We start from the raw sequence: 25,384 nt of genomic DNA on the forward strand, positions 1-25,384 counted from the left end.
GAGATGTGGCTGTGCATTGGATTTACAACCCATAGTTTACTTTTATATCAGTAGAGGTCATACGATATGATATTTTCTGTTTCCTAATATGGCTTCAGCTCAGGGCCCAGACATAAAACATTTCAGTGACAGCAATACATTTCATGTGATAACACTACTCCGAAACAATCTCGATATTGCCTTTCCCGATCATAAACAAAACCTGACCACAGTTCTGTTCTCCAGTGCACCGTATGCTCGTCTATCCGGCCTGCAGAAAAACCATGGCACTCAGTGGTAGATAGAATAAGTAGATAGATACACTCGGGGGAAAGGAGTTGGAATGGTTGTTAAACGCTGAGCATCACGGTGACTGGAGATGTGACACTGGTGAGAGGGAGCAGAGAGAGGAGAGGGAGAGAGGAGAGGGAGAGAGGAGAGAGAGAGAGAGAGAGAGAGAGAGGGAGAACAAAGGGAGGAGAGCAGACAGACAGAACAGAATGTAACAGACAGGGGGAAACATTGGGGCAGGTGCTTCATCATCTGCTCAGGCATTCTCAGGCCGACCATAAACAATAATTTTGGCCTCCCAAAGGACCCGACATCTCCATAACTAGCACAGATATGAATCTCCTCCTTACTCTAATAAATTAGGCACATTCTTGGTAGAGTTTGCTCTGCAAATGCAGCATACACCCGAGGGGAAAAAAAGAGGGATTCACAAAATAAATGTAATCTGTTAGAATTAACATGGTGTATGCAGAATTGTGAAATGAAGAGTACAGACTGCTTCCATGAATTACTATTGGAGGATTTGACTAGACGTAGGTTACTTTGATCCAAAACAAATATGTGAGGATTTTCCAATACAAACATGTTACCGAATGAATAGACCCTCCACATGTTGAATTTATACATTTTCCCCTGAGCATCTCTGAAAGCTGTCATTGCATCATGTGTGACTGCCTGCTTTGACTCAAAGGTGAAGTGCTTGACTAAGGCCTGGTTTCTGTCAACCCGTCATAATATTTATCCTTCAATATGACTTTGGAAAAAAAAGTTATGGGCGTGTCAATATTTTCAATGAAACTCTATAACCTGCGAACGGGTGACGATGTGTGACAACACTTGGCGACACTTGCATATTGCTCTTACACCTGCAGGTATTGGTTTACATAAAGAGGGAGATGGTAAGGTTTGGGCCAATCAGATCTCTGATTACTGTGTTATGTGCATCCTATAGGGATGTGTGATACTTCCTTGTCAAGGGCAGCGTTTAAACACAGCAGAGCTATAGAATATATAGATTTAAAAAAACATCTTACAGAGGCTTGTATGATGGAAATAGAAATACATGGAAATAAGTATAAAATAAGGGGTCCTGTGATAAATGCATGCACGTGCACGTGCGCACACACACACACACACACACACACACACACACACACACACTTACACTGAATATTATGCATTTAAAGTACTTCAAATGTTCTTGTTTACTGGAGGTATTTACGCAGCCTATCTCCATGCTGAATGATACATGTGGCTTTGAACAGCACTTTGAGGTTGGAGGTGAGCTCTCTCTCCGTGTGTGTGTGTGTCTGGGTGTGCGTTGAAATAGAGTGCTAATCTCCTTAACAACAATCAATCTGTATTTGCTAATGCACAGCCTTAGTCCTCTCAGACTCCCCCAGCCCTTCAGACAGTAACAGGTGACTGACACGGGGGTCAGATCTGATGCATTATGTAGTAATCATTATTTCTATAATTGCTGGATATCCTTTTTCTATGAAGAGCCTATCAACATATTAAATAGGTCAGTACCATCACCTCCAGCTATTCATGACAATAAGGCTTATATCTACATTTCTGAGCTTCACACAAATTCAATGATATACTTTTTGGTTTCTTTCCTAGGTAGCTGTCGTCAAATATTAGGGTGTCTGCCAGATGACAAGTCCTGGACACTACACACAATCTGTTTTATTTAATCTGAATAATGACAAGAGTTTAGCTAGGTCACCCTGAAAGCTCCACAAATTCAGAAAATAGGAAATACGATTACATCATTACATCAAGTATCAAGGTATCACAAAGGTGTAGCAGGTTTTAATTGCCTAAAATTCTAGAAAAATTGCGTGTGTAGAGATCCAATAGGTGAGAGAAATAACAGCTTGGTATGGGTTTGTGTAGCTACCACCAGGTTGGTATGGGTTTGTGTAGCTACCACCAGGTTGGTATGGGTTTGTGTAGCTACCACCAGGTTGGTATGGGTTTGTGTAGCTACCACCAGGTTGGTATGGGTTTGTGTAGCTACCACCAGGTTGGTATGGGTTTGTGTAGCTACCACCAGGTTGGTATGGGTTTGTGTAGCTACCACCAGCTTGGTATGGGTTTGTGTAGCTACCACCAGGTTGGTATGGGTTTGTGAAGCTACCACCAGTTTGGTATGGGTTTGTGTAGCTACCACCAGCTTGGTATGGGTTTGTGTAGCTACCACCAGGTTGGTATGGGTTTGTGAAGCTACCACCAGGTTGGTATGGGTTTGTGTAGCTACCACCAGCTTGGTATGGATTTGTGTAGCTACCACCAGCTTGGTATGGGTTTGTGTAGCTACCACCAGCTTGGTATGGGTTTGTGTAGCTACCACCGACTTGGTATGGGTTTGTGTAGCTACCACCAGCTTGGTATGGGTTTGTGTAGCTACCACCAGGTTGGTATGGGTTTGTGTAGCTACCACCAGGTTGGTATGGGTTTGTGTAGCTGCCACCATGTTGGTATGGGTTTATGTAGCTACCACCAGGTTGGTATGGGTTTGTGTAGCTACCACCAGGTTGGTATGGGTTTGTGTAGCTACCACCAGGTTGGTATGGGTTTGTGTAGCTACCACCAGGTTGGTATGGGTTTGTGTAGCTACCACCAGGTTGGTATGGGTTTGTGTAGCTACCACCAGGTTGGTATGGGTTTGTGTAGCTACCACCAGGTTGGTATGGGTTTGTGTAGCTACCACCAGGTTGGTATGGGTTTATGTAGCTACCACCAGGTTGGTATGGGTTTGTGTTGTAGCTACCACCAGGTTGGTATGGGTTTGTGAAGCTACCACCAGTTTGGTATGGGTTTGTGTAGCTACCACCAGCTTGGTATGGATTTGTGTAGCTACCACCAGGTTGGTATGGGTTTGTGAAGCTACCACCAGGTTGGTATGGGTTTGTGTAGCTACCACCAGCTTGGTATGGGTTTGTGTAGCTACCACCAGCTTGGTATGGGTTTGTGTAGCTACCACCAGCTTGGTATGGGTTTGTGTAGCTACCACCGACTTGGTATGGGTTTGTGTAGCTACCACCAGCTTGGTATGGGTTTGTGTAGCTACCACCAGGTTGGTATGGGTTTGTGTAGCTACCACCAGGTTGGTATGGGTTTGTGTAGCTGCCACCATGTTGGTATGGGTTTATGTAGCTACCACCAGGTTGGTATGGGTTTGTGTAGCTACCACCAGGTTGGTATGGGTTTGTGTAGCTACCACCAGGTTGGTATGGGTTTGTGAAGCTACCACCAGTTTGGTATGGGTTTGTGTAGCTACCACCAGCTTGGTATGGATTTGTGTAGCTACCACCAGGTTGGTATGGGTTTGTGAAGCTACCACCAGGTTGGTATGGGTTTGTGTAGCTACCACCAGCTTGGTATGGGTTTGTGTAGCTACCACCAGCTTGGTATGGGTTTGTGTAGCTACCACCAGCTTGGTATGGGTTTGTGTAGCTACCACCGACTTGGTATGGGTTTGTGTAGCTACCACCAGCTTGGTATGGGTTTGTGTAGCTACCACCAGGTTGGTATGGGTTTGTGTAGCTACCACCAGGTTGGTATGGGTTTGTGTAGCTGCCACCATGTTGGTATGGGTTTATGTAGCTACCACCAGGTTGGTATGGGTTTGTGTAGCTACCACCAGGTTGGTATGGGTTTGTGTAGCTACCACCAGGTTGGTATGGGTTTGTGTAGCTACCACCAGGTTGGTATGGGTTTGTGTAGCTACCACCAGGTTGGTATGGGTTTGTGTAGCTACCACCAGGTTGGTATGGGTTTGTGTAGCTACCACCAGGTTGGTATGGGTTTGTGTAGCTACCACCAGGTTGGTATGGGTTTATGTAGCTACCACCAGGTTGGTATGGGTTTGTGTTGTAGCTACCACCAGGTTGGTATGGGTTTATGTAGCTACCACCAGGTTGGTATGGGTTTGTGTAGCTACCACCAGGTTGGTATGGGTTTGTGTAGCTACCACCAGGTTGGTATGGGTTTGTGTAGCTACCACCAGGTTGGTATGGGTTTGTGTAGCTACCACCAGGTTGGTATGGGTTTGTGTAGCTACCACCAGGTTGGTATGGGTTTATGTAGCTACCACCAGGTTGGTATGGGTTTGTGTAGCTACCACTAGGTTGGTATGGGTTTGTGTAGCTACCACCAGGTTGGTATGGGTTTGTGTAGCTACCACCAGGTTGGTATGGGTTTATGTAGCTACCACCAGGTTGGTATGGGTTTGTGTAGCTACCACCAGCTTGGTATGGGTTTGTGTAACTACCACCAGCTTGGTATGGGTTTGTGTAGCTACCACCAGCTTGGTATGGGTTTGTGTAGCTACCACCAGGTTGGTATGGGTTTATGTAGCTACCACCAGGTTGGTATGGGTTTGTGTAGCTACCACTAGCTTGGTATGGGTTTGTGTAGCTACCGCCAGGTTGGTATGGGTTTGTACAGCTTCCAACAGGTTGGTATGGGTTTGTGTTCACTACCTCAGCAAAGGGTAGCCAGCTAGTTCCTCCGTTTAGCTGTGATACAAAAAGTTTCTCAAAAAATTCCCTGAGTGATTTTTAACATTCCAATAAAAGGATTTTACAGAGTGGTGTGTGTGGATTTTGGAGGTGTTGCTGGCCAGGCGAGAAAAAAGAGGTGAGTACAACATTGTTACAAACACAGGCCTGAGTGTGAATGAGTAGCAGGGAAAATACTGTAAAGGTGATGAGCATATTTTACCCATAAATCACTGAGATACAGTTTACCGCAACAGCCTCTGTGCTCTACTGTACTTCAGATGTGGTTTAGAAATAGAGGATGAGCAAAAACAACACTTTTCAAAAAGTATCCTCTTGAAATTGGTTCTATTAAAATCTAGCTAATATACTTTGAGTAATAACACTACTAATATCTTCCTTACTAATTTAATTAAATCCAAGCCAAATACTGTAAAAACAAATAAAATCTCCTAATATTTTCAGCTATAAATCATTTTAGTTTACCTGCGCCACAATTTACACTGCATCAATAAAACACACCAGATCACAGAGAACATAATTACACTTTCATACGTAAATCCAAAATACTGAGAGAAATAATCCAGCGGCCACCGTAATGAATAATTGAACGGCGTTTTAGCTAGCTAATGAATGAATGTGGTTGGGGTTTGAGTGATAGGCCTCTGGTTGGAGGGCCGTCCCTGGAGGCACGGAGCACTGGAGACAAGGATGCCATCCACTATAACCTGTATAATTGGTCATTTGACATGAGTGACTTCACTCTGTGGGACTGTGGCCATGCCGTCCTGACAGTGGAGATTGACCCTTTAACCCCAACATTTACTACACCAATCCCAGGTAATCACTCCAATTAAGGGTAAAATAGCAGTGATCAAAGAAACAAAACAAAGAGTATAATAATGCACACTATTAGTGTAGACAGTGGGGGTATGTTAGCCGACATTTCTGATAGGGAGAATAGAGTACAACCACACATATACTTGTTAATAAAGAAATGGCTGTCTTGGATTTTCCAAATAATCACAATAATCAGAGAAGCCTTAGTAAAGCAAACACTATACATCTGCAATAACATTGCACAATTGATTCATTCTTTTTTGAACTCTTGTATGTTTCCACCTAAGGAGGTGAGAGAGGTGCTTTCTTGGGCCGTTCCCCATGTATACATTTGCACTGGGCTTGTCCAAACAATCATACTTACATTTTAGCACAAGTATCCGCACACCCTATTCTACAGGTCTGATAACATTCTCACCGCAGTTTCGGTGTGGCACTCAGGGGAAACAATGCCTTATTGACACGAGTTCCAGCCTCACAATGGCCACAAAACATCAGGTTCCTGTTTTTGTTGACACTGTTTAAGCCCGCCATTGAAAACCAAGCCATTGTGGACACAGCCATGCATAATTGGAGCCCTCTGTCATACAATACAACAAATAAGCGCTTTAAATGTTTGAGTATGATAAGCCATGGAGAATACACACACAGGGAGAGAGAGAAGCAGGTGAATAGAGAGTGGAGGGCTAATAGAACTGGAGGGCGAGAGGGGGAGAGGAAGAAGGAGAGAGGGAGTCCACCACCACTAGGGGACACTAGTAAGTCACGAACGGGAGGAGTGGTGTGTGCAGCAGGCAACACCGTGAACAAAAGACTTTCTTTGTTGCACTCTCAGATAATAAAAGAATGCAGAAATAGCTACTTGACTGCTTTACAAAAGATCTTGACAATGCGTTGGCCCATAATGCACAGGAACAGCTCTGCATTTGCATAATCACATGAAATGTAAACCACAGCACTATGGCCAACAAACAAACAGACGAGAGAGAGGGAAAATGATCCACTTTCCCCCATGGAATTAATATACCCACTAAAAGTACATTTTTACATTATGTACCTGCTCACAACAATAGGGAAAACATTTGCAAATGTGGAGTTTTGCTCTGTCTGTTATTCCCCAGAAAACAGCTTCTTAGCTTGCTGTAATGAATACTCTATACAAGCCTTATGTTACACTGTAGTGTAGATGAGAAACTTGCTACAGGAATGATTTATAACTTTAATTAATACAACTTCCTCTAGAAACAGATCCATCTTGATGTAATACACATATCCCACAAAGATTTCCATTTAATTTTATAATATAAAAAAGTATCCTTCTTACTTACGGTGCAAACTCGTGACTGGCATAGGAAGAAAAGTTAACGTGACACTGAAATACATACTCCTGCACTATATAAATGGACTATTATAAATGCACCCCATACAATCCTCCACATTTATACTGTACACACAGTCTCACAGGCAGACAAGCTACAGGCCGAAAACACACTGTCTGTGTTCTCCATTTTTTGTGTGTCTTAAAAAGGGAAAGTTGTCCTGTTTGAAAATGGGTTAACTATGAGAGTTAACACCTCTGTTTACCTCCATCACCAGATAGAAACTGTCAAGAAAGGGCCAGTGTTTCGCCTTTGCTATGGCAACCCTGCACATACTCTAAACATACCTCCTCCTCCAGCAATTAAACACAGAGCAATATTCACCAGTGACGTCCATAGTTATAGCCTTCGTTACTTCCACAACGCTCCTCATGAATTAGTAACGTCTGTTAATTGCACATTTATTGCACTCAAGACCACGGAGAGATGCACTAAATGGCTGAGAAAAAAAAAACTTTAACTCCAATAAGAGAGTTATGAATAAATTAACACATTTGAACTTAACCTTTGGCAAAGCAAAAATTAAGCTAATAAATATGCTTTATACAGTGTGTACTTTCACTTCTTAGCACCAAGAAATGCTCATCTCCCCCCACCTGACCATTTCATGTATTTGTTATTAGACTCATAAATAGGAAACTTAGGCTACAGGAAATATAACATTCAACTACTGTGTACGCATGAAAATACGGAGAAAACAGTCCATGAAAAAAGTGTATAGATTTAGTCCATAATTTATACCTAAATGAGAGTTTAAAAACCACCAGAACATTTACATTTCCTCTCAGAGGAACACATTAACAACCATATTTATTCAAGGATGGAAATACAAATATGAGAATCATCCAGCAGCATAATACTTCTGCTGTTTGCACTTCATTGTCGCCTTTTCAAATATCCTCCTATGGTGTTTCATTTTCATGTGACAAGTTTGACTGACATTGTGGCTGGTGTTTGAACCATGTGCTAGGGTTCCCTCTCATCCCCTCTCATTTTCAGCAGGAATAATGACTATTCTTGTGTTAGACTGAGTATTTGTGTTATTGTTGTGGAGTGTCAGCAGCGGCCCCAGACGTTTGCCTAGCGTGCTATCAGCGGGAGTGTACAAATTCAAACACATTTGTCAGAGTTATTGACCTTTATCGCTCCACTTTCTTGACAGCCTTCTTCAGTTATTGACAATACAAACACACGGGGCAAAGCATAACCTTTAATTTACAGAGCCCTCTCTTTCTCTCTCTCTCTGCCTCTCTCCTCCTTCTCTCTGTCTCTCTCTCTCTTTCCTCTCTTCTCTCTTCTTGCTCTTGCGATTTGTTTAAATAAGATGGCAGACAATGGTACTGTTCATTTCTGCCATTTCTCTTTGATTCCAAATTTCAGAGGCTAATGTCATTAGACAGATACAATAGCCGCTATTCAGCCCCGGATACAGAGATATTTCAACTATTCAATATAGTTTTGACATGCTGACATTAGTGCAGAGTGTTGTTTCCCTATTTGTTTGGTTACAATGTAAACAATATCATAAATCGTATATTCCTTTAAGCAAGCTATCTGTCCCCCTCACATTTTCAAATCACCACTGTATGTGTATGTATTCATACAAATTCTACTGTGGACATGTTCAAGGTCTAATAGCATATTTTGACACAAAACAGGGGACATAACTCACCATAATCAAACTACAAGGAATAATTGTATATTTTTATAGTCCATCTGTAGTATGAATAACATTTGCATGGCATTGTATGCAGTAGAAAACCTTTTATGAGAAAAGATAATTAGCGTTGAAGAATCTTCCTGCATCTATCTTTAATGGTATACAACACAGTGGTATACTCATTTACCACACCACCACCATGCAACTGTACATAGTAATGCCGCTAGTAAAAACATATTAGCACCACAGGAGAAATCACAGTGTTTTAAATGTGTCCTTTTTCATTTTAGCTATGAAAAATAGCCTCCATAAAATATAGGTGTCCCCACTAGTCAGCCGCTCTGCGGACACTTCAGAGCCGAAAATTGCATTTTAAACAATCCAGACCAGTGTGGTGACCACGGTTAATCATCAAGAAACAAAGACATCAAACAATACTTGATAATGAGAAAAATGCCTCCAGGATATTAGGAATGGAGGAGAGAGAACACAGCATGAGCCTCACTGCAGAGGTAGAGAGGCACGCCAGCCACACAGACACAAGCCGCATTCGCAAGCCCATCACACCCTCCACCCCCACCCCACCCCACACACACTTTCTCTAAGCGGGGACAAAAAGCACACACACACACACACACCTACGATTCTCATGGAGTTAAAAAGCCATTAAAACATTGTCTCTTTTTTTAAGTTCATGACGAGATAATTAGAATTCAGCGAGTGGAGCCAGTGGTGAGATTAGGGCTTTGTGGAAATGTGCTTCATTTTGAACCTCACTGCATCACAATTGAACCCAATTATCTGCAGTTAAAATGGCTTTGTGAGGGCCAGAACAATAACTGACAAAAATCCAAGGTAGATAAAATAAGAAGTTTTTATAGACAAAAGAGTAAAAAATAAGATTTATTTTCCCAGAGTAAAAAACATAATATTTCTTATTTTTCTATGGTATATGCATGGCTACAGAGTTGTATTCATATTTTACTGAGCTGACTATACATACAGTATGGTATCTACTGAACACAATACACCCACAAATCGCCGTAGATATTTGTACAAATAAACTCCCATTTCAATATACTTAAAATCTCACTGTGCTGTTAGTTGACGTCTAGTACAGAGAGCATTATTCCTAATATAAAAAGACTCAGTAGCCATATATATTTTGGTTTCTCTGCTGATAATAAATCCATACTTGCCTTCATCTCTAAACTTATCGGTGTCAGTTTAATTACAGTTTAGCTGAAATCAGTAGTTGGGGGGCCAGGGTGTGTATGTTGTGCGTGTGTGTTGTGTGTCTGTTTGTGTATGTTGTGTGTGTGCTTGTGTGTGTTTGTGTGTGTTTGTTTCAGGTTTCCTCAGACAGGGTATTACTGGGTTATCCGTGATTGACGTGACTTTAACGGTTTGGCCAAATCGAGGCAGATCCAGCAACCTGGGCGCAACTGCAGCATGTGCCGCCACCTCCGTCATGCAAATTGCACCCGGGCAGCCCGTTGACTATGATTAATGAGCCTGGGCTACAAGAACCTTTGTGTCCTAGTGCAGCCGTTTAGTGTGAAATACAATCCCCAAATATTATCTATCCCCTATTAATGCACTAAATGTGTTCAAACCGCACATGTTGTTTAGAGCAATTTACAAGTAGACTGAGGGGGAGAGTGTTGTGAGCACAATTGCATTTAATTACTTGCACCCTAATTAAATTCATTAAAGGATAATAAAATAAATGAAAGAAACAGTTTTGAAAGCACCAGCAAAACACATGTCTTGTCTTCCTTGATGTAAAATATGGATATGGGAATTTCAGGGGCAGTCATGCTGTTAGGGGGGATGTTTTTTCCAAACGCACGAATATGATACCTTGCTAATACTACAGGCATTTCCTGGTTATGGCTTGCCTCACGTTTAAACTGTGATTTTTTTTAGAGCTAAGAAACCTAGACTTCCTGATGATTGGAGAGAATTTCTGTGGTGGAGAGGTGAAGTCACTGACTGTGCAAACAGTGGGAAAAAATGAAAGATTATAACAATATGGCTGCTGGTGTTCTATTACAAAATTGTACCTCGTATGGCGAATGATATAATATCATTGAAGATGGTAAGGTCCAATGTGTGAGGAGACAGGGGGAGAGTGCAATTTCCTTAAACATAGCATGATGTGTAAGGGAAATTAAAGAAGCTCACAAATCCTCCTCAGCATCAAACAGTTATGCATTGATAAAATCAATAAAGAAGCATGATTACTTTCTCTCTCTCTCTCTGTCTTTATCTCACATGAACATGAACACACACACACACACCACACACACACACACACACACACACACACACACACACACACACACACACACACAGAGCCAAGCTCTCTGTCCGCTGCTAGCAGAATGTAAATGTTTCCCAGGCATTACGGTGTATAGCTAATTGCCATTACTAGGACGGTGCTTAGCACTACAATGGTGTGCCGAGAGCTGTGGAGCAGAGATCAGTGCAGCGTCTCCTGGATATCAGAGGGAAACATCCTTTGTAAATTCATCTCCCACTGTGAGCAGGCTTCACAGCTGGTTAACGGCACTGTGTGTACCGCTGCCCTGTTTACACACTGCCTCCAAAGCACTCCTCTCCTCTCTTCCCTGCATCCCCTCGCTCTTCTCTCTATCCCTCGCTCCTCTATCTTGCTCCCCTCACAGCTCCCTTCACAGCCTGCTGTGGATCTCACTGTGTGAGACATACACACACACGAGCACACAGACTAACACACGCACACACACACACTGTACATACTGTACATCCAAGAACACAGAACTGCTCTGATCCCAGCCTTTGGAGCCATTACAGTACACTGCCTTCCCAACCTCTTCCAGATTTTGATCTTTTTATACCATCACATTACATTGCTCTTTTATACTACCTATTACACATGCTGCTCCCCACCAAAAAACCCTGATCCTTTGATACCTAGACGGGTAAACTGCTCCAGCCGCCCCTGACCTCAGCCTTTTATGGCAATCAGACGAGACTGCCTCAGAGGCCCTGATTTTATCTCCTCATACTAATCCCAGTACACTGCTCCCTTTTGTAGCACATCACGGTGCACTGAGCCCTTTTTGTCCCCGAGACCAGGCTGGTTCACACAACCCCCAGACCGGGGCTCATCACAGCCATCATACTACACTGCCCCACAACAATACAGCTTTATTTTGATACACCACAGGTCAGGTCAGAGTGAGTCTGGCTGGCCCGTGACACCTTTGTGTTCGCCATAAAGGGAAAACCACGTTATACAATGTACTAATGCCATGTGCTGGAGGTGTAGTGATGTTATGATAAAGTATTGATATAATCCTATGATTCGGGACATAATAAAATATGAAAGAAAAATAGGTTGATCAATTTGTTTTTCTTTTATCATTTGTTGTGATTTAGAGATGTAATTCAAGTTATGAAATGTTTTATAATCTTTTAAGCTCCAGACCATTCTAGTGTAACAGAAAATCTAACGTTTGCCTATTGTACAAAATGTAATAAATAGTCACCATAGAAATGACTCAATTATATTTCTGTAGCCAGCTTTCCTTCTATCAGGTACCTGTAAATGAAGTCTGTGTGTGTTTGTGTGTGAGAGAGATTATATTAGTCCAGACTGTGATTTAGCACTGCTCAGAGATGAATTACACAATAAGACCATTGTAAAAAAAAATAATAAGATATTGATATGACAAAGTAGACCTTAAAAAGAGAGCACTCAATACCTGCATTATATAACATAGTCAAATACAATTAGGCCTACCCACAACTTCCCTAAAACCAGAGTACCGCTGGTTTTAAATACTTATATTATATTTTAGCCATAGATCATGTCTGTACTCATACGATATTACATTTTGAGAATGATATTTGCAGTAAAATAATAGGCTGAATACTTTATTATTTGTGTAGGCTTGTGTCCCCAAATAAAGAGGGCAATTCACTTCAGGCACACACTTCTGCACTAAGCTCAATACCCTGCTTTTACAAATCTTCTGAGTGTTGTCTAGTATATCATTATTCACAATCCCAGCTAAGTGTTCCTGTCACGGACACTCGGAGTATAAACTATGAAGAGCTCAAATGAAAGAAGATATAACACATCAATAAATGATGCCTGCCTGCCCCACAGTACCTACTCTAACTTGTTACACTTTCCCTCCAGACTTCATAAGAGCCAAAGTGTGCCCCAACCAAAGACTACTTTTAAAGACTAAAGTTTTCTAAACTACTCCATACGGAACCTGATCTGGAGTCAGTGGGGAGGGACAGCTTGGGATGTCGCTGGGGTTTTGGAGTTAAAAGGAATCCACTTTGTATTCATGTCTAAAAATCCAGATCTCCTGTCTTTAATTCCAAATCTCTTTAAATCACCCTTTGGCAGAAAAAGAGGATTACAGGGTTTTGGAAGGTGTTGATACATGGCTATGCTTGAGGGGGGTGTACAACTCTACTACTTAGAGGACATCAGTTTATAATAGGCAGTTTTGTAATATATAGTTTAATTTCCAGATAATCGTAAAAATATAAAAATTATTCAGGTTGTCATTGTGAAAAACGTTCCAAGTTAATGTATTTTTTTTTCTATACTTTTTTTTAATGTATGCTTTTCCTTTAAATTCAGCTATTTTAGGCTATCAGAAAAAAATGATAAAAATGTGTTTTTTATTTTGTTGTAGGGTTCCATTTATTGTTTAGGCTACTAGTATATATAATTCATTATAATGAAAGAGTACCATGCATTCGTCTTGAATGCAGCATCATTTGTCCCACTGTATGCATTTCCTACCTATGCGAATGTATTGCTATGATATTACAGGTGATATTTTCCAAATCTGTCAAAGAAAGTTAACCAAGTCTTTTAGGTTTGATGGTGCTGTTGTTGGTATTGAATCACTGAAGCAAAGACTGCAGCGAGCCTATCCCTTGCCGGTATACTCAGCTCTTGCAATATAGACCAATGGGAGAGCTTTTCATACTGACGTGTGTGTTTTAACTTTCTCGCGGTAAGAAACCAGGAAGTGTATTGTGCTCCTTGCATTTATTGTAATAACATTGTTTTATATAGCATAGTTTTTTCCTGTATTATCTTGACTCAGCATTGCATGCAGTAGCTATTATTAAACTAGCGGACTATTTACTATCGTTTATGTTACCGATTTGAAAGAGTTTGATACGCTGAACAACATTGGTAGCTAAACAGCTAACACACGAACGTTAGTTAGCAAGCAATTTCACAGCTGATTTTGCCATTGCGAGCTGATATCACAACTTGCACGTTTTTGATTGTTGTCTTGTCTTCTATTTGTTTAGCCACGCAGATTATTAAAAATGAAGCTGTCTCGAGCTGAATACAAGGAGATAGTGAAATGCACCGAACATTTGAGACCCACGCGTCAGTGTATGACTATACTGAGGCAAAGATTTCCAAAGTAAGTGATGCATGTTTCAATATAGTTTAGCCTGTTGATGTTGTCATCAACTTTTGCAATGTCCTTGATGCTTGTTGTCCTACTGTATGAGCCTATCCCTGCATAAGTTTGTAGCTCGAAGCTGTTACGAGCTTTTCCGCACATTCCATAGCTAACGGGATTTCCACATAACACGATCATTCGGATAGCCATGCTAGCCTCGCCCTCATGTGAGTGTTAGCAAGCAGGCTAGTTAGTGCTACAGACTGGTCTCATAGATTGGACGTAACATAGTAAACGTAAAACAGGAACCTCAAATTAATGTTACGTTTGGTATGTTTACATAAGAGTTACTTAAGACAAAATAAAAAGGAGGGTGGTTGGGTGAGCTTATAACGCGAACGTCTAGCCACCCCAAAGGTTGTGTGTTCAAATCCCATCACTGATAACTTTACAATTATAGTTAATTAGCAAGTACTTACAGTAGCATGTTAACTAAACCTTCCCTTAACCATTTTAGCTAACCCTTCTGTTAACCAGGCCTGGGCAATTCCAGTCCTTGGGGGCCTGATTGGTGTCACACTTTTCCCCCATCCCTAGCAAATACACCTGATTTAAACGAATTGCATTTTTAACTGAAGATCATGATTAGTTGATTATTGTAGTCAGGTGTGTTAGTTGGGGCTGGGGAAAAGTGTGTCACCTATCAGGCCCCTGAGGACTGGAGTTGCCCAGGCCTGCACCCTAACCTTAACCCTAACCCCTAGTGGTAGCTAACGTTAGCCACCTAGCTAACATTACCCACAATAAATTGGAATTTGTAACATATCATACGTTTTGGAAATTCATAACATTAAAACAAATTGTAATTAACATATCATACGACATGGAAGCTGGACATCCAACAGTTAATACATACCATACCAAACATAACATACCTTACTACACTGAACAAAAATATAAATGCAACAATTTAAAATATTTTTCTGAGTTACAGTTCATATAAGGAAATCATTGAATTGAAATAAATTCATTGGGCCTAATCTATGGATTTCACAGGACTGGAAATATAGATATGCATCTGTTGGTCACAGATAACTTAATTAAAAAAAAAAAAAAAAGGGTAGGGGCATGAATCAGAAAACCAGTTAGTGTCTAGTGTGACCACCATTTGCCTCATGCAGCGTGACACATCTCATTCACATAGAGTTGATCAGGCTGTTGATTGTGGCCTGTAGAATGTTGTCCCACTCCTCTTCAACGGCTGTGTGAAGTTGCTGGATATTGGTGGGAACTGGAACATGCTGTTGTACACGTTGATCCAGAGGATCCCAAACATGCTCAATGGGTGACATGTCTCCTGAGTATGCAGGCCATGGAAGAACTGGGAAATTTCCAGCTTCCAGGAATTGTGTACATATCCTTGTGACATGGGGCTGCGCATTATCATGCTGAAACATGAGGTGATGGCGGCAGATGAATGGCACGACAATGGGCCTCAGGATCTCGTTCACGGTATCTCTGTGTGTCCAAATTGCCATTGATAAAATGCAATTGTGTTTGTTGTCCGTAGCTTATGCCTGCCCATATCATAACCCCACCGCCACCATGGGGCACTCTGTTAACAAATGTTGACATCAGCAAACCGCTCGCCCACACAACACCATACACGTGGTCTGTGGTGGTGAGGCCAGTTGGATGTACTGCCAAATTCTCTAAAACAACATTTGAGGCAGCTTATGGTAGGGAAATGAACATTCAACGCTGTTGCAACAGCTCTGGTGTACATTCCTGCAGTCAGCATGCCAATTGCACGCTCCCTTAACTTGCTACATCTGTGGCACTGTGTTGTGACAACTGCACATTTTAGAGTGGCCTTTTGATGTTCCCAGCATAAGGTGCACCTGTGTAATGATCATGCTGTTTAATCAGCTTTTTGTTTTACCACACCTGTCAGGAGGATGGATTATCTAGGCAAAGGAGAAATGCTCACTAACAGGTATGTAAACAAGTGTGTGCCCAAAATTTGAGAGAAATGAGCTTTTTGTGCGTATGGAACATTTCTGGGATCCTTTATTTCAGCTCATGAAACATGGGACCAACACTTTACATGTTGCGTTTATATTTTTGTTCAGTGTAGTAATACATTTATGGTTTTAGAAACATTACAAAGCATGCCCATCTGGGTTTTTGGTGTAAATATGGCTGTTAAAAAAAATCTGAGTGACATCAACCCCATAATGACAAAACAAAAATAGGTTTTTACAAATTTGTGAGAAAGGAAAACAATATATATATATTTTTTATGACATTACATTCATTGTTATATTTAGAGTTAGTGATCTAGTTAATGGGTTTTGAGTTTTCACTTAGGTGGTGAATTAGCCCCTAATAAATTAGCCTATGATATTAGTGCACATAAAGATGTAGGCAAATTCATCTCTATTGAACTAAATCAGACCATTCTGGAGAAATGTAAAAAATAAAATAAACACAGGCTGATTGTCAACCGAAAATGCATGAAAATCACTGTATTAGGTTGCACATAAAAATATTTAGAATCACAATATCAAAAGATAAAACAACTTATTTGTTGAATACCATCTCAGTAGTCTATTATACTTTTTAATAAAGCACTTTATTAAATTACTTAAGACAATACTACATTTTTATGTTGCGTGACGCAGCGAGAGAAACAAAAATTGTGTGACCAAATCATGGGTTGGTGCCACGAACTGAAAAATGTTATTCTGGAGCCCTGTCTGAGTGGGAAGGGGAAACCTGAACTAGCTCTTATTGGCAGGGAGGTTTGGAACTCTCTTCAAAACATTTTTTTTATTGGTCTATTAACTAATTTAACACCTGGTGCTGTCACCAGGCATGCCAAAACTCCTCCCATTAAAACAGGCTGAAATGTATTTTCAAACAGCTCTTACACTAAAAGGGAATCATTTTTACAATTTCACAGTATTATTCCAACTTCATAGTGTGGCAATATATAGAAAACATAGGGAATTACGTTTTTGACTGCACTGGGCCTTTAAATGACAGTAGAGGTTCTGCCTCTGCAACATAGCATGCTGTTGACTCCCACACCAGTAGGCAGAAAATATCAATACAATGAAAACTGCACATTTTCATGCAGTCATTGTGTTACGTATCAGTAAGTTTAAATGAATATTTATTGCACTGGTTGTTGTAATTAATTAGCAATAGATACATCTTCAATTATGTAGGCTGTTATATTAAAGGCAAAAATTTGTGCATTTATTTCAATATACTCTGTCCATAATGTCCTACTAAATTCAGCCTCATTAAGAAATAATCCATAGACAGTACTTTTCAATGTTTCTGCATTGAATTTCATTACATCAGCGAGCCAGCCTCTCCTCTGGTCCACTATGTAGCTGGCTGCATGTTCAGAAATATAAGCGGGGGTTAATGGCTGTGTTGCGTTTCTCCATGACACTGAGGGGCCGCTCTTTATTGAATGTAACACGTGTAATCCCCCAAGGCCACCAGGACACCGCTAGATCCTGCCGAGGTCACTTACAAAGTCGAATGGATTTGGAGCTTCCTACTAGCATTGTGCCCTAATCACCGATAGAAGAAGGCACCGGGGTCCCCAAGGGGGACACAGTCTACTTTGAGCAGGCCTTTGTTCTTAGTGTCAGCATTTTACAGAATATGTTATGTGAAAAGTGCGTTTCAGCTACATATGTACCACCTTTTTGTCCATAATAGTATACATCATTGTAATGTTTATTTAGGTTCTGAATGTGATCTTTTACCCCACAGTGTTTCTGTTTCTCAACCAAAACCTCTTACTACCAGTATCCTTCCAGTAAGAACTGTTTTTCGGGGGTGATAACTGTATAGCTCTCCTCTCAGCGGTGCCGACTCTATTGTTTAGTCTTAGCCGTTATTGTTATTATTTCTTTCTCGGAGAGGCCCCTGCTCTTTAAAAATCCTGAGTCTTGTCATCGGGCCTGACAGACAGGCACGGCAGCAGTGTTTTCACAGCCTGCAAAATTATTCTGCTTGTCCAATCAGCTGAGCCGGGCTCTGGAGGGTTAGTGATTGGACTGGCAGGAAATCAGGCTCTTAAGACATAACATATCGACTAGGCCATCCATCATCTCTTAGCATGCGCTCAGGCACGGCAGGCAGGCAGGCAGGCAACCCCCCTGACTGTGTGGGAGCCCTGCCACTGTGTAAATACTGGCCAGCCTGACTGTGGGCAGGGGGGGTAAAGCAGGAGTGGACTGACCCATATGGGGGCGTGCCAGGGAGAGGGGACAGGCAGGCAGGGAGAGGTATCACTGTCAAACCCGTATCACAATACTGCACGGTTCTGGTCACTATGGAGATAGAAGTAGTATAATGACCTGGCTACTTTCTAATCAGTGCTTTCATGACTGTCATGGTAATAACAACTCTCACTGCAGATGGATGACAAGCTAGACGAAGGAACTGTTGACTGTGAATTCTTATAGGCCTGTTCTTTACTCTTAATATGGAACTGGTGATGAAGGCCTATGTCACAAAACAAAATGCAGAATATGCACGTTGTTTGCCCTGAATTTGAGTTGTAATACAACTAATTGGAAATTATATTTCACAATAGCATTTAGCATTCACTGCTTTTGATAGCAGAGTCAATGGGAAGAGGATCAAAATCCCAAACGATAATGATTGTGATAGGCCATTTCAAGGTCATTTCCACGGGGCGTCTGTCAGTCTCTCTGCTGGGATATGAGTAGGGATGGAGGGAGATAAGATGGAGAAAGGGAGGGATGTGTCGGCCGTGGTCCCTCGGCTGTGTCGCCTGCATAACACAGATGTTGGGAGTCATCTGTCAGCCTGGCCTCTCCTACCGAGCCCGGGCTGTTCTGAGGGGAAAAGAATTGGACACGGTGCTGTCACTTCTTACCCCAGCTCACAATGGAGGGACATGCAAATAGTTCTCCCCCCTTCCCCCCCCCCTCCTCCTGCCCGGCCGGGGCTGTCCCTGTTCTTGCCTAGTGTCTGGCTGTCTGGGCCCCGGCTACAATGAGAACCAGGGAGGCAGTGTAGCAGCAGCGTGGGGGCGGGAAATTGCTCAACACAGCCAATGTGACAACAGTCCCATCAGGCCTTTCTTTCGACCACGTATTAGAATTGGAAATGATGAGCTGCTGCTCTGAGGCCTCGCCTGGCTTCCCCCGGTCCAGAGGGGACCACAGTCCCTCTGCTCTCTTTGTCGAGAGAGAGACTTTTCTGGCCTTCTGCACTACTTTATGAATGAATTTGGATTTAATGTTACTCTCCTCTTTAAAACACCTTTCAGCTTATTCTGCATATGGCTCTTCTGAGTTAGAGAGAAGGGTGTGGAAGTGGGGGAAAAGAATGGGACTAACAAACACACACACACACAGCAGTTCCCTAGTGTGGAGTCCCTGAACGTTTTCGAATCGGGCCCTAATGTGCCGTTTTCATCAGCAGTGAGGCGGGCTGCAATATGGTGCCGGGGGCTCGCTGGGGGAATATGAATGTTGATTAAACATGCGTTCAGCCTTTTGAAATTCTGAAAACGTGTCAGAATAATGGATGTTGAGCAAATGTCAAGCATTTGTTAATTTCTCTGTTATTTGGGGTTTATCTAGCGTGATCTGGGGAGGAATCAGAGGCCAGCGTTGTTGTGGCATGTGTCATTGATATGGTGATTTCTTGGCAAGAGTCACTTTGTTTTTGATGGTAATATTCAGGCTGGGGAGGACTTTGCTCATTGATTATTTATTAGGTCTATGGTTTCTCTATTACATGCCAGTTAATAAAGGATGTGGTATTATTCATTAATTAACTTCTGCGCTCGCTCTGCTTTAACATGTTCAGCTTTACACAAAGAGGATAGAAAATCATGTTGATTTTGGTCAAATTGTTGACAAATGCTGTCCTCTTTATTTCTAGTTTCCGTGTTTTGCCCTATTTTCAGTTGGCACATCTTTTGCAAAATAAATACTATGTCTTTATACTGTTTATTGAAGACATTGTTGAGAGCTCTGTGGGAGATTTTTACTTCAAACTTTGAGACTCTTGAGACTAGGCTAGCTAATTAAACTACTGCATATCTTGGAAGAGGATTGTTCACACATGGCAACACACAATGAAAACATTCCTTGCTAAATAGCTCTGAGAACTCTAACACTTGGGTGAACGTATACTGAACAAAAATATAAACGCAACATGCAGCGATTTTACTGAGTTACAGTTCATATAAGGAAATCAGTCAATTGAAATAAATTCATTATGCCCTGATCTATCGATTTCACATGACTGGGCAGGGGCACAGCTATGGGTGGCCATGGGAGGGCATAGGCCCACCCACTTCGGAGCCAGGCCCAACCAATCAGAATGAGTTTTTCCCCACAAAAGGGCTTTATTACAGACAAATTCTCCTCAGTTTCATCAGTTGTCTGGGAGGCTGGTCTCAGATGATCCTGCAGGTGAAGAAGCCGTATGTGGAGGTCCTGGGCTGGCATGGTTACATGTGGTCTGTGGTTGTGAGGCTGGTTGGACGTACTGCCAAATTCTATAAAATTACGTTGGAGGAACCTTATATGGTAGAGAAATTAACCTTCAGTTCTTTGGCAAAAGCTCTGGTGGACCTTACTGCAGTCAGCAGGCCAATTGCACGCTCTCTCAAAACTGGAGATATTTGTGGCATTGCGTTGTGTGACAAAACTGCACATTTTAGTGGCCCTTTATTGTCCCCAGCATAAGGTGCACCGGTGTAATGATCATGCTGTTTAATCCGCTTTTTGATATGCCACACCTGTCAGGTGGATGGATTATCTTGGTAAATGAGAAATGCTCACTAACAGTGATGTAAACAAATTTGTGCACAAAATTTGAGAGAAATCCGCTTTTTGTGCGTATGGAAAATTTCGGTGATCTTTTATTTCAGCTCATGAAACATGGGACCAACCCTTTACATGTTGTGTTTTTTATATTTTTGTTTAGTGTAGAATCACATAATAACCTTACATTTTTTACTGTAAAATATAGTATATTTTGGCTAGATTTCATTATTTTGTTTCTCCCTATAGTCTTTTCGTTCTATCCTAAGAATGTGTCCTAGCATGGCCATTTTAACTGGGGGTGTCTCAACCTGGATGTGGTGATGACATTAGCCAGGGCTTGGTCTGGGTCTGTCTCTGAGGCTGTCAGATGGGCCAGTAGTGAGGTCTAGCCTAGCAGCCCACCTAGCGTTCAGCAGCCTCAGCCTCCCCTGGTCTGGATGACCACACCACACGCCTCTGGCTCTCGGCTCAGACCAAAACACAAGCTGGCAGCTGGGGCTTGTGGGTGAAAACCCCCCAGCCAATGGGAGTGCTGTCTGGAGCAGGCTGGGATGCGGCCGCTGGCTGGGAAGACTAATCACAGAACTGGACGGGTTTATGTGGTCAGGAAGAATGGAGGGAGGAGAGAGAAAGATGAAGAGAGGAGAAAACAGTGAGACTGCTGAGTTTGGAGGCAGAGAGGGGATAAAGAGAGAGAGGAGTGAGAATATGCTGAGTTTACAGTTTGATGTCAGGTTGAGGAACTCATGAATAATAGATGTGATCAATTAGTTGATTAGGAAGTGGAGGAGTAATATGCTTCCTCACTGGGATGTGTTGCTCTGGCCTCGGGAAGCTTCCCAAATTGTAATGCATTGGCTCATTGGGCTAAAAACTACTCCAATAAACTGCTGCCAATCGCCAGACAGTGTTGTCAATGATGGCAGGAGGCTACTTCATTTTCCGTAATTTAGTGCATGTATAAGTAACTTTTTTGATGTAAACATCAGGAGAGGAAAACTAAATGAAAGTGGACGACATTCATGGTTTTCCATAGCAAACTGACAACTTCTCCAATAAAAATGTGCCTTTCAAAAATGATAAAAAGCGCGCGTGCGCGCGCACACACACGCAGCTATGCTGGAGACTGTAGCCCCAGGATCTGTTTGCATACTGGGATCAATTGCAAAAAGAAGAATGGAACAAATTGCCCAGAATGGTACAAGTGGTGTAGTTGTGCTTGAGAGAGTAGGCAGGCAGTTGGTCAGCGTAATGTGTTTTCTTGCCAGACCAGACATGCTGCATGATGGATAACCAAGGCCTCATTTTCAATTTTCCACAAGAGTTTGCAGAGACTGCCACGATGACAATAATTGCGCTATAACAATAGTAACGTGCCTTTTTTTTAATAGCTAGACCTTAGTTTGTCACGAATCACATATGGAGAGGCCACTACCTTTCATGACAAATCATAATTAGGTCTGTGATGGTGTTATGGGCCACACTGTTTTAACCACACTTGCATGAAAGCCCTGAGATCCTGGACACTCAGGACAGCTCTAGCGAGACACCATGTTTGTGAGCTTCTGTTAAAGCAGTGTCTGGCTCTGTCCACACAGTGAAACTCCCCCACAGGGAGCTCCAGTGGGCTATGGCTTCCTCTGAGTGAGAGAGAGAGTTCCCATCCTGTCTGTAGTATTGATGCTCCCTGGTGCTGGTGGGAGTTGTGGTTCATTCCTGGGGGTTCCAATCACTCTGAAGCCACAGAGTAGAATTGGATTGTTCTCCTGTCAATGAAATATTTGACTTGTCTCTAGGTTGGTTTTCAATATGGGTCTGGTTGGTGTTCATCACATCTCTTCATTTCTTTTAAGGAGCATTTGTCATAATGTAACCACAATGGTGATTTATGTTTGTATGTGGTAACATTTTAAAGATATCTTCACAAGAAAATGAAAACATTTCTGTTAACATCAGATGACATTTTGCTAAATTTGGTGTCATGATTTTTGACATGCACATTTTCCATTCTAGGTAGGCAATTGTAATGAAGGAAAACAACTTTAATGGTAAACATTTTTGTTCATAAACAAGTATTTGTTTGGAACGCCATGACTCTGAGATGCCTGTTTGTTTATGTGGTTTGTGGAAATGTATCACAGTTGTACGTTAAGGATTTTTCCTCTTGATTCCGTCTTGCTGATGATGGTAGACTTTGGTGAGAAACAGATGTTAGCCCCTCTTATCAGCATGTGTAATTAGAGGGATTTGCATATGCAGAGTATTTAACAAAAAGCACATCCAGCTATATTTCTTTCACTACACAATGTATAATTTAAGTGAAAGAGAATGTGTTTGAAATGTGTGATATCTTTTCATAGAGATCATAACAAAATATTTCTAATAATATCCATATATGGGATAATGCATCTTTAATTGTTTCTAGCCATTCCTCTGTCGGCCATGTCACTGAGAAAAGGTCATAATATCAACACCGTGAAGGTACAGTAGCTTAATCAGACTTGGATATACTGTCAACCATTGAAACGCTGACACTGACACTCATACAGACTTTCCTTTTCATTATCACCCCCCCCCCCCCCCTTGGAGTCATTAGTAGAAAATGTGCCCTGCCTCGGTGAGCTTCATGCCCTGAAGAGTCACGACACGCACCACTCTCTACATATAGGCTAGATGCTCCAAATGCTAAGTACTGTCACAGCATATGATACCCACGCCATTAGCCAGGTGGCTTTCATTAGGGGAATGACTGCTATCGTTTATAATTAATTAATTGTAAATAGGAAGATTCTGAAAATAATTGATAGCTTGTAGTATATGCCCTCAATTAATTAGCTAGCGAGGCAATCTGGTGGTAATCTCTTCAGCGTTGTTTTTTGTTTTGTTAAACGTTTTTGATTGTTTTTGATTAAAAGCAGTTTGCCTCTTCAATGGTTGTATTATGATGGTGCATTTTTTTAGAGAACTATATGTGATGTCATACTAGAGAGACATAATGGAGTAAAAGAGGAATCCCAGACTAGTTTCATCCTCGAGGGCGTTGGGGGACCCTGAAGCATTGACAACATATCCCAACCAGCGTACACAGACCCAATTTTGTTATTTACAATCTAATATACTCTTCAGTGTCCTACAACGTACAGGCCTTAAGTGTTCAACACATGGGGATGAGTAATATATATATCCCATGGTGAATTCTAGATGTGAACAGACAGTCCTAGCAGCGTAGTAACAAAGTGAACGTCCTAATTGTTTTAATCAAATCCGGAGCCCTACTATTTTGGGCTCTGTGCATATTAATGTGGCTGTCTAGGGTTGTGGGGCTGGGGAAGGGTAATTACACAGAGAGACACTGATTCCCTAACCACTCTTCTGTTTCCTAACCTTCTGTCTTTCTATGTTCACAATTCAAGGCCGCTGGGATGGATTCTGTTTTCCTATTTTTCCGGAGAGGTCATTGTGTCAGTGTCCAATTATGTTTTTGACCCTTGCAACTTCTTAATTAAATGTTTTTCTTCGACACTCAAGTTGCTGATGATGATTTAGATGGTTCTGAATAGGCCAACTATACCATACAGTGAGGGGGGGGGAAGTATTTGATCCCCTGCTGATTTTGTACGTTTGCCCACTGACAAAGAAATGATCACTCTATAATTTTAATGGTAGGTTTATTTGAACAGTGAGAGACCGAATAACAACAACAAAAATCCAGAAAAAACGCATGTCAAAAATGTTATAAAATGATTTGCATTTTAATGAGGGAAATAAGTATTTGACCCCTCTGCAAAACATGACTTAGTACTTGGTGGCAAAACCCTTGTTGGCAATCACAGAGGTCAGACGTTTCTTGTAGTTGGCCACCAGGTTTGCACACATCTCAGGAGGGATTTTGTCCCACTCCTCTTTGCTGATCTTGTCCAAGTCATTAAGGTTTCGAGGCTGACGTTTGGCAACTCGAACCTTCAGCTCCCTCCACAGATTTTTTTTTAATGGGATTAAGGTCTGGAGACTGGCTAGGCCACTCCTGGACCTTAATGTGCTTCTTCTTGAGTCACTCATTTGTTGCCTTGGCCGTGTGTTTTGGGTCATTGTCATGCTGGAATACCCATCCACGACCCATTTTCAATGCCCTGGCTGAGGGAAGGAGGTTCTCACCCAAGATTTGACGATACATGGCCCCGTCCATCATCCCTTTGATGAGGGCAAACATACAAAATCAGCAGGGGATCAAATACTTTTTTCCCTCACTGTATAACTCATCCAATTACAGCCACGCCTTAATATATACACTATGCATGATCTATCCTATTGGCTAAACAACACTACAGTCATAATATAGCTGCAGCTAGTCTGACTCCCAGTAGGTCAGTGCGTGGGTCACTGCCTCCCTCACCTCACACAATGCAAGGGTTACCTCTCCAGATTGACATATCATCAGCATCTG

At 41.8% G+C, this 25,384-nt stretch overlaps 1 protein-coding gene across 2 annotated transcripts in view; it reads left to right on the plus strand.

Moving 5' to 3' along the window:
- The first annotated feature begins 13,655 nt into the window (after nt 1–13,655).
- cdin1 (CDAN1 interacting nuclease 1) overlaps nt 13,656–25,384 on the plus strand; it is a 79,415-nt gene continuing 67,686 nt past the window's right edge. Inside the window, exons 1-2 of one of the 2 annotated variants that reach the window (XM_014193760.3) lie at nt 13,656–13,693; nt 14,001–14,119. In XM_014193760.3, the coding sequence (XP_014049235.2) occupies nt 14,019–14,119 (101 nt within the window). In that variant the 5' untranslated portion in view covers nt 13,656–13,693; nt 14,001–14,018. The other variant, XM_014193769.3, reaches the window with a different exon arrangement.

The sequence above is a fragment of the Salmo salar genome, chromosome 01, assembly GCF_965601325.2.
Source record: "Salmo salar chromosome 01, fSalSal1, whole genome shotgun sequence".
Lineage (NCBI taxonomy): Eukaryota > Metazoa > Chordata > Actinopteri > Salmoniformes > Salmonidae > Salmo > Salmo salar.